The 11,022-nt window shown below is 41.2% G+C and overlaps 1 protein-coding gene across 1 annotated transcript; it reads right to left on the bottom strand.

The window, feature by feature from the left end:
- Window positions 1-1,562: 1,562 nt before the first annotated feature.
- slc6a1a (solute carrier family 6 member 1a) lies at window positions 1,563-10,759 on the bottom strand. Its single transcript, XM_072448948.1, has 15 exons — window positions 10,327-10,759; window positions 9,139-9,505; window positions 8,857-8,988; window positions 8,627-8,727; window positions 8,414-8,523; window positions 8,132-8,264; window positions 7,455-7,589; window positions 7,281-7,384; window positions 6,646-6,770; window positions 6,429-6,541; window positions 5,277-5,408; window positions 5,080-5,182; window positions 4,753-4,853; window positions 4,430-4,597; window positions 1,563-3,764 (listed from the first exon to the last, which is right to left on the bottom strand). Exons 2-15 carry the CDS (start codon window positions 9,365-9,367, stop codon window positions 3,333-3,335), a joined length of 2,118 nt encoding a protein of 705 aa, XP_072305049.1. The 5' UTR covers window positions 9,368-9,505; window positions 10,327-10,759; the 3' UTR covers window positions 1,563-3,332.
- Between the last annotated feature and the right edge of the window lie 263 nt (window positions 10,760-11,022).

Below are 11,022 nucleotides of genomic sequence, written 5' to 3' on the forward strand. Positions count from 1 at the left end.
ACATGATTGGTATAGTTAAAATCAACTATTTATAATGTCTAAAATAGGCTATCTAATTCAAACTATTTGTATCAGTGTGTTAATCAAATTCACATTGTTGCAGAGTATTTCATATTTTTTTACAATATAATCACCCAATGAGACGGGACGCTAAGGAGAGTCACCTCTCCTCCTGAGTGCAGCCTCCTGAGTGCAGCCTCCTGAGTGCAGCCTCCTGAGTGCAGCTCCGAATCTGCAAATTTATATTATATTGCCCAAGGTTAAAATATGCATTGACTCATTTTGCGAAGGAGCCCAAGCCCAAATGGTCAAATCATTACAATGCAGACCGGGGTTATGTTGGGCAAGTCTCAGTAATGATTTTATAACAGTAGCCTATTTATTTTTAGTCATTTAAATGTTCTACTTTTTAAATAAATTGTCAATGGATTGTTATCAGTCTTTGCTGGTTCTAAAATCCAAATAAAGTCATCGTAGTACAAGCTACAATAACAGTAATGAATAAATATGACCATTACATCTGAAACGACTGACCTCAACCTGAGACTAATTATGTGTCTGCACCAACTAAGCAAGAGCTTCTTTCTGCTGTCCGCCCCTGCTCAAAAGGATGATCTATGGCTGTGCTGGATGCTACACATCAGTTTACTCCGTCTTTGTGGTGGGGACTGTTTTTTATAGGTAATGATGCTAAATTGCACATGTGGGAATTAAGGGAGACCAATGAAGCCATCCATCATGGGCTAGTTTGTTCAAGCTGCCATTAGGGGCATTATTCAAAGTCCTAGTCCACTGGAACACAGCCTAGTAGCCAGCCTCTCTAACCTCTTTCTCCTATTCTCTATCTCTCCCTTACAAACACAGACACAGACAGAATTTGCCACGAGCTACGAGAGAGGACATCTCATTCTTTTCTCCACGACGAGTCATTGTGGTGGTGTCAGCTGGTCCCGTCTCTTTTATCACACACTGGAAGCTAATGGAAGCAAGAGGAGGTGGGGGATTGGACGCACGCACGCACACACACACACACGCACACGCACGCACACACACACACACACACGAACTGAGCTATAAGAGGTTGTGGAGATGGGGCGGGTGGGCACGCCAGGCCCCGGGGTACGAGCTGTTTTGTGCTGTTTTTCGTTGCTTTGCCATTGCCTCTCTATCAGCTTGGGTTTTCTGACACTCAATAAACCACAAGGAACGGCTTCAAACTGTTTCCTCTGCCGCTCGTTTGATGTTTTCGCTATTCCCCAGTTGCGTTTTACCCCCGTGGTGGAATGTCATTGTCTACAAAAAGGCAGCTTTTGTTTAATTTGAAGCGTCCCACATGAGCTCAATAAAACTACATTTTCCTCTCGTACCTTTTTAACATGGTAATCAACGTATATTATCTGCGGAGATTTATATGCGAGGTTGTGAACAATAGCCAATTAATGCTAAAGGATTCAGCTTGGAGCACAGGATACTTGAGCTGACCCAATTTCCTAATAAGATGGCTGTAGGCGAGAGGCTGCTACTTAAAACACACATGCTATAAGCGACATATGCCAAACGTATAAGGTATTTATAACTTCTATTACTCTTTATTTTTTCAGTCTTTTTCGATTTGTAACATAACAATCGTGCTTTATCATGTGACACCATTTAGATACATATCATGTTTATATTTTGTTTTACATTAGGCAGTGAGACAGTTAAAAATATACAAAACAATATTGTTTTACTAGACATAGTTTCTATTTTTAATATAATCCTCAGCATCTTCATTGTCATCATCTTCATCTCATATATTTCTGTAAGGTATGTGCTTTAGCTTCTGTGATGAAAATATTATTGCAGAAAACTCAATTTTTTCAACATTTAGACAATAACTTCCAATGTAATACAGACATTCACAGTTACATGTTTTACACAGTACAGTTTTACAACAAAGTTCCAGAGAAAACTGTGGCAGAGTAACTTTATACAAAATTCACAGGACATGAACTGTAGCCATTTCACATTTTCGTTCAGTTGTTTTGCTTTTCAAAGTACATGTTCTGTTCAACCAGATGCCTCTCACAGTAGCTGCCATAGAAGCAAACTAACATTGTCCTTACATGCCATGGCAAAAATCCGGGGAAATTAAAGCTTTGTACTTTTCAATTGTGAAGCAAAGACAACAGGAACAAAAAGAGGAACAGACCACTTGCTTACTAGCCTGCACACATACGCACATCTACATATGTATTGCTCAATACATATAGATCAAACTATGCTTGATCAGTACAGATGGAGAAAGGAATGACTACAGAGACACAGAGTTGGTCCAGGTTTGTGCTAGCTTACAGAGCTGTGTTTTGTCTTTGTGCCCAGTCGTGTAAATAGACTATGGCTTGGACAGAATGGGTTTGTTGGCTTAAGGCCTTCTCTGTTCTTATTCTTTTTTGTTTGTCAGGAGATATTCCAGATATTTTTTACTGATGTTCCTGAGGAAAGCATGCAAAAAAAGTAAACAGGACTGACTGTCAGCATTAAGGGATAGTCAATATTTGTAAATCACTTTTCTAACCCTGTGCTTTTTGTACCTCTTTGTACCCTGTGCTTTGTCAACCTGACACTGAATGGCATAGTTTCTGCTTCTGTCTGCCTATTGATTTTGGTCCTCCTTCACAACACATGTAGTATAAAACATCCTAAAAATTATTCTAAAAATGTTTCAATCACATAAAAGTATTTTTTCTCTTTTTTCCACTGTAAAAGGAAGGAAAAAATAACAGTCTCTTTCACACACATATCTTTTGCAACAAAGACTGGATTTCTCCAGGACTCGTAATCATGAACTTCTTATTGGCATTGTGCTTACTCTTGTGCTCACCTTGTGGCCTGTACCTCACAGAGTGCAATGCTAACACCAGAGACATCTGTGTGAGGCGTCGTAAATATCCAGAAGAAATCCATTGCACTCTTCATTTTAGTTCACTACTTCATCTACTATATTCACACTGTATTTACTTGATTCATGAAGATATTCAACAAATTTCTAATCTATAACGCTAGGTATTTTTTCTTCTTTTCTCACAGTATTACACAGTATGTTAACATTTTCAGATTGACGTTGTAGTTGTGAACACTAACAGTCTTTGATATTGTTTTTCAGAAAGCAAGCCAACAATTAGACATCATTGGCTTGGCTTTACAAATGCAGAAAATAAATGATAGACATTTTTTTGAAAATCTGTTTTGATCACATATTGCCCTCGGAGGTAGATGAATCAATTGAAATCTTGGAAGTTCTTTGTAATGTTCTCTTTTATCTACATGCTCCATGAGGGTTTGCTCGTTGTCTACACGTTGGCCTCTGCATTGGTCAGGTTAGAGGTGGGGCTTGTTGTGCTTGGAGGGTTCACCGTCTCCACTGGGCTCCCAACAGTGGGAACGGCGCTGGTCGGGCTACTTTTGGTGGTTGCACTGGCGATAACAGTAGTAGTTGTGGTGATGACGGTTGTGGTAGGGCTTGTTGCTGGGTTTGTTGGACTGGACACAGTGGGTGGGTTGGCAGGGGCAGGAGCCGCGCTGGCACTAGTCACCGGGTTGGGACTGGTGGTGGCTGGGGGTGGGTTGACCGGGCTGGCTGCGTTTGGGGGGGCCTGGGTGGTGGGACTGGCCGTGTTGGTGGGACTCGACAGGTTCACGGTGTTGGTCTCCACCTGCTGTTCCGGGCCGTTCTCCTGAGGCCTCCTGGTCACCGCGGGCGGCTGAAACATTATCCGAATGCGCTGGAAGTCACATAGAAACAGCCGTTATGTAACAACAAGTTGGCCTGTTTCAATAACCCTTACATAACACAATATACTGCTGTAGAAATATATTGAAAGAGCCACTTTATGTCCATGATACAATTTGTCCTGATCTCACATGTAAATATATATTTGAAAGTTCAACCAGAATGGAGCTCGCTGGAACAGTGAAAGCCTGCCGAGGCTTTGTAAGTAAATTTCACATTCATTTTTCCCACAGACTTTTCCAAATATGAACATTTTAAAGGCACAGCAGAGGCTAACCAGCTATATTGTAACTAACGTCCATAACACGATTGTTTTAAGTAAAAAAAAACACATTTAAAACTTTAAAATCTGCTGAATGTTTTAACAATATAGTGTTTTTAACAACTTTTAAATAAAATTATAGGCCTTGTGGTCACTAGTTACAACAAACTATATATCTAGATTTTCTTTCTGAAAAGGAAATGTACTTCTGGAGCTGGTGGTCACAGTTGAGCTCCATGGTTAGTAGGGTTTGGTTAGCTTTTCATGCCATTCTAAAGTACTACAATGGTCTATGAACATCAGTGCAAACAAATATACATGAGGAAAATTCCCTATAAGTCAAAATTGTATTCATTGTCACAGCCTATAACAAACATTCAAATGTGAGTACTCACCTCTTTGAAGGTTCCCTTGAGGCCAATATACATATAGATCATGTATCCTGGGATAAGGACCATGGAGGACAGTGCCATGAGCCAGCCCACACCCTGACCCCAGCCCGGGAACACATAGTCTCCCATTTTGAGAGGAACCATTTGTACGGCGCTGAACAGGAACACCCCCTGTGGGAGACACAAGACGTTGATGCATCCAGACACTTCTGACTGCAGGCACCGCATCTCATCCCACCATGACCACGGGCAGGTACCATTGACACTATTTATTGTATTTTTATTGTATGACTAGATCTATTAATGTATTCGTTATAAGAACTCACAGCAACAATGAGAGGCGTGAACACAACCCAGCACAGCTTCCACCATAGACAGGGCTTGTAGCCAATCATCTCCTCTATGTTGTCATAGAACTTGTTCACACCTGCAAGAAATTAATCAAAATTCAGATTCAATTTATTTCAATTTGCTGCTGGCCTGGCATGCATGATGAAGAGGACAGTGAAGTGGAACACACGAGTGCTCACGACCTTGAGGCTGTAGCTACCGGATGTTGCACAAAAGGTAAGTGTTTTGTAACCATCGAGTTGAGTCTGCATTGGTTAAAATGGGTGTGTTTTAACATGTAACAAAACAATGATGATACACACCGTAGCACCAGGATATGGAGATGCATTCAAAGAAGACCAAGAACAGCAGACACATTCCACTGGCAGAGTAGTAGTCAAACAGTTTGAACACATAGATCCCACCCTGGTCACAAAAAAATGAATAACTTTGTAAAATATGGCACATTGTCAACACTGAGAGCAAACAAGCCAACTTGTTTGACGTGTGAGTGCCTTACCTGTGTGATGTTCGACAGTCCGATCACATAGGACACGACACAGACAGCTGCAATGAATAGCTCTCGCCTGCCCCTAAGAACTCTGGGAAATTCATCTACCAGAGCAGTGATGAAGCCTTCCACCGTGCAGAACTGAAAAGAGCATAGAGACTTGCACCAATACTTTTCGTTGCAAGAAATAATTAAAAGGTTGTCTATGTGGAATGTAGGGGGCATATAAATGTGAATATGTTAATGCAGTTTTTATTAAAGTATGGAGGTAAAAAGTGCAGTTACTAAATGTTTCCAATGAAGAGCAGCATTATCAAGATAGTACAGTTTATTATCGTCTATTTATCGTCTGATATAATCGTACTATGAGACTATTATTACTATGCAGCTTTCAATCTTTTAAATTGTGTTTAATGAAACATTTATTGCTGTTTAAATGGTTCAGGTATTTCACCATTTTCAGATTAAAAAAAACTGAGATAAAAACATGTTTGAATATTATGCACTCTGTATTCAGAAAAGCAGACAACTGCAGTTGTCAACATGACAAGTACTATTGTTATCTGCTGAATGGTGCAAGACAATATTAATTAATATGTTTTGATTTGCTCAGTCTGTCTCAGTCTGTATGTGATTTAATTTAATGAGTGAATTGTGGAAGGTCTTTGGCTGATATTTCTTTAAGGGCCTTTCACCAGGTGATATATCAGTCCAGTCCTATTTCTTTGTTAAACGCAATCTTATGTACATTATATATTGCCAAATTATGGTCGTCAGCAAACACACACATCCATTTTGCAATAACAGATTAAAAACAATTGAAAAACATATTATTTTCAATATTTAATTATTTAGACACATTTTATTTTATTTTATTTTGCCCTATTGTCTTGTCGTAACTCGCAGTGGCCTTATCTGACCCCTTTTGCTTTACTTAATATAAAGTCATAAGATGTGGAAAAATGCAGACAATTTATAATGTTCAAAGAATGGACTGGTTCATTATCTAGGGTGGAAAGCTAAAGTCAAAGCAGAGCTATGTTCTTTGACTACAGAAAAATGGCATGCTTATCACAAGGAGAGCAGGGCCCAGCTGGGGTGGTTTGCCCCTCCATTTAAATGTTTAAGTCAGCCATGAGCAGGTTGGACCAAAGCTCTTACCTGGCTGTCAATCCCCAGCATGAGCAGCATGGAGAAGAACAAGATGGCCCAGAGAGGAGACACAGGCAGCTGGGTGACTGCTTCCGGGTAAGCCAAGAATGCCAGGCCAGGACCTGAGTACACAAGAGGAGACACTTTCAAGAGATCTGTCTCACGCAGGCTTCAATTTCGTTTTGGATGCATCAAACAGATGTTTACAGTATATTGGGAGTTTTACCTGACGCTGCTACATCAGCAATGGGTCTCTTTGTCACATTTGCCATGAAACCAACAATGGAGAAGATGACTAACCCAGCAAACATGCTGGTACACGAGTTGATGCAGCACACAATGATTGAGTCTCTGGGGACGGGAGATCAGATTGTGTTGTCAGATTTTTCCTCTGTGCCGATGTTGTCAAAAACACTCAAATCTGTGATCTCTGTAGGGCTATTCATTGGTAATTATACCTTTATAATCATACCTTATTTTGATAAATATTTAGTGTTTACTGCTGTGTGTGGAATTAATAAATACATGTGGTAAAGTTGAATTTATTACGTGTAGATCTTTTTATCTACTGTATGTAACTGTGTTTATGTGACCTATGAGGCTCCAGAACAAATACCATGCAATGCTTGCTGTTTTACCCCTAAAGCTCACACTGCCACAGTATAACATGGCCATGGACAGCAATTATATTCATGTCAGTGCCATTAACAAGGGCTGTTCCTCAATTGCCTTGAACATGAGCCTGTAAAAGGAAATATAATATGCTCTAATGGACCAATTTCATTTCTGACATTTTCAATAACATTGCCATTGACTAACTTTTATAATTTGCCCCAAATGATCACATCTTCAGCAGCTTACCTGTAAACATTGTTGTTGAAAGGATTATAACTGCCCAGAGCTATAAGTGAGCCCAGACCTAGGCCGTAAGAGAAAAAGATTTGGGTGGCTGCATCTAGCCAGACCTGTAAGAGAAACCGCTGTTAATGTGCTGAATAAGAAGCCCTGCTGTCAAGAGATCATCTGTATTCAAACCTCTGATTCTTTAAGTTTCTCAAAGTCAGGAGTTATATAGAACTTAATGCCGTCGAAAGCTCCCGGCAGAGTGACCCCACGGCAGAAGAGAATAAACAGCATGAAGTAAGGATATGTTGCAGAGAAGTAAACAACCTACAAGACAAAAACTGTCAGAAACAGACACTTGGTAGGTTTAGATTTAAAGATTTTAAAATAAAAGTGAGTTATTTCATAAATGCAAATAAAGCAGGTTAACTAAAGCTTTTTAAATCAATTTTCAGAGTATGTGCACTCTTATGAGAAAATCCATGCAAATTGTGAGCAAATGTGTATAGGGTTCTTGAGTGTTTTTGTGACCACGTCAAATTAAATTCGTCATAGCAATGTGTTGGACACCACAGGGGAGGTGAAGTGCTTCATGTGAAGATAGTGAACAAAATGAGAATTGAGTTTAAGGCTGCTTGTTGCTCCTCTTAATGCTCACACAACTTGTGTCAGGAGACTGGACTTTGAGGAGCCACTTCAGGCAGAACAGGATCAGGAAACATTAGTGTTGGATGGCTTGTCTTATATAAATCAATCTGGATAATGCCATCTGCGATCTGAATGATTGATGAGCGTGACATTACACCTCTAAATATTTGATTTCTCACAAACCTTATTGGGAGCTGCATTTGGGCACCCAAAAGTCTTACCTTCCCTGTCCAGCTAACCCCTTTCCAGATACAGAAGTACACAAGGACCCAAGCAATGGCCAGTGTTATTGCCAGTGGCACTCGAATCTGGCCTGGTTTTTCCAAGCCATCGGTCATTTCGTGCATGTTGCGCCTAAGAGTCAGAGCGAGCAACAATAAGACTGTTATCCACTCACGGACATGGGCATGCAGCAGAAGAGGCAGTCTTTTATGCATCTGTGTAGGATTGCATGCAAGATGCTTTAAAGCTGTAGATGCAACAAAATACAGTAGATATCTTACTCCCAGAACTCCAGCACAGCACTGGTCAGATTGGTGGTGTCTAAAATGCTGTAGTTTGTGTAACATTTTTCTGTGTTCCATGCGTTGTTGCATGAGCTCCAGGGAAGATCCTGTAAAACAAATGAAGTGCATCGTAGCTGTAGCAGCAGGGTTTGATATTGCAACCTTGACCCTGTGGTCTATTGGGTCTTTTATGAAGCGTTGAATACTCACAGTGGTAAAGGAGTTGTACAGGTAGTAAATGGCCCAGGCAATGATTACAATGTAGTAAATATTGAGCCAGAAGGACAAGACAGCAGCTGCAAGGCCCACACCTATCACACAGAAATACATTTTATGCGTCATAGTAAAACTCTGTGTGTCCTCCTATAAATACAAATGATCATCCCCATGAAGGTCCAATGGAATATTTTACATTCAACTAATAGCAACGGAAGCAGTACCTTTGAACACAGGTGCCAGTTTCCACACACCCAGCCCTCCAATTGAGGTGTATTGACCAAGTGAGCATTCCAGCAGAAACAATGGCATTCCAGCAAATATGAGAGTCAGGAAATAAGGGATCAAGAAGGCTCCTGAATGGATGGAAGTCAAGTGTGATTTAGATAGTATTCAGTACATAACACACGCTATTGTCATGTGTAAATATTTAATCTATATTGAGTCACACGTTATTAGCCCTAAATAAATGTAAATTATCTGTGAAAGAGAAATAGACGATTTACCTCCACCGTTTTTTCCACAGAGATATGGAAATCTCCACACGTTGCCCAGTCCAATTGCATAACCCACACACGACAGGAGGAAATCAAATTTCCCTCCCCATGTTTCTCTGTCAGGCAAATCCTTCTTTTCGTCCCCTTTCACGTCCAATGTCTTGGGTTTGTCGTTATTTGTTGCCACCTCGTTCAGTTCTGTCACCTGTCCATCCGCTTTGGTGCCGTTTGTCGCCATGTCTCTGGCTTTGGCAAAGGTCCTGGCAGTCGGACGTGAGGCTTCAGCACCTGTCCACGTAGACAGCAGCTTCGCGGTGTTTTAGACCTAACCTTTGGGACTGTGGATGGAAGCCTGGCTCAGTCAGATGCCCTCAACCTGAAATCGTCAATAAAAATCGTTCCACTATCATAAATGTGCGTAAATGTGAGCACCCTTTGGCCAATTAATCAGCACAATAATCAAGTTTAGCAAATCTGTTCAAAATGACCGCGTCTCGAGAACATTTGTCTCCACGTAACATTTTCATTCATATCCGACTCAACAAACAGAAAAACATCGATGGCAAAGTCATACTGGACTTGTTCCCACAACTAAAAGCGACAGATTGCGCGTAATTAACATCGGTGAAAATAGATCAGCGCATACACAGACTCAAATCAAACATTTAAATACACCCATACGAAAAAATGAACTTTGAGACACATCACAAGACAACAGATATCGCCTTGAACATACAAGCAGCGCTGCGATCTGCCTATGAGCGAGAAGCAGAACGAATTGGACCAATTACCACCTGCAGATTCTTGTAACACCCAGACACATGCAGAAATCCAAACATCAGGTCTCAAAGGAAATCTCAGCGCACCGAACGCACTATGGAGACAAAGGCTGTCCAAATGCGTAAAAGCTTTACGCGTCGGGGTTTTTGCGTGAAAGAGATGCTCTGTACTGTCCAAATTCATTGGCAATCAAAGCGCGCCACGTCCGCACCGTTCATCAAACCGGGGAACAGCAATCAATTGCGCGTTTAATTGGCTGTGGTGTGTAGGTATGTGGCATAACAGCATCCATCACAGCCAATGCACCTGAGCACAGTCCAGTCTACACTTATGACTAACATAGCTTTCCCGCGTTATCAAAAATCCACATTTGAAACACAAGCAGTCACGAAACAAGGTAAACTGGTTTGCACTCACATTCAATGGTTGATCCGTGTTGCAAACGCGCCGCCTGCCACAAATGCCGACCGAGGTATCCGTAGATCCCTCCCGTGGGTGAAGAAGTTGTAAACTCCCGATTTGTCTTGGAACATAAAGAGATATTACTTCCATTAAAAGCCTTAAAGTGACCATGCATCAACATCGACAACACTTGGAGCTTTTTTTTTAGGGTTTGTTCCGTGGCCAAGAGCTGTCCAGCGGGAAACAGTGCTGAAAAGACCAGGATGAGCAAGAAGAGGAGGAGGAACGAGCAGAAGAAGTAGAAATGATGAAGAAGAACAAGAGGAGGAGGAGGAGGAGGAGGATGGATTCAGCGCGGGCAGCAGCAGCCACTTCTCCTGGCGCGACTGTCTAACATCAACAAGCAGAGACTCAACTACCATCTACACAGCCTCAATGTCATCTCAAAGTCGCCCTCCCTTTCCTCCTCTCCACCTCCTCCTCTCCTTCAGCCCAACTCGTATCCAGGCTGCTCTCACCGCGCACTCGCACCCTTGTTTTTATACCATTCATATATTTTCTTTACTTCTTTTAATTGCGTTTAGTCCCTTCACACATTTGAACAGAAACGTCACTTTATACAAGCACCAAATGGCAAATTGACTAAGTTCTGTGTATTACTGAACACTGTGGAGTAATGATCTGCTTCAAAATGTGGAAGCCCCATCCTCA

The sequence above is a fragment of the Eucyclogobius newberryi genome, unplaced genomic scaffold (genome assembly GCF_026437365.1).
Source record: "Eucyclogobius newberryi isolate DKJ021-1_F unplaced genomic scaffold, fEucNew1.0.hap1 SCAF_17, whole genome shotgun sequence".
In the NCBI taxonomy this organism is placed as follows: Eukaryota; Metazoa; Chordata; class Actinopteri; order Gobiiformes; family Gobiidae; genus Eucyclogobius; species Eucyclogobius newberryi.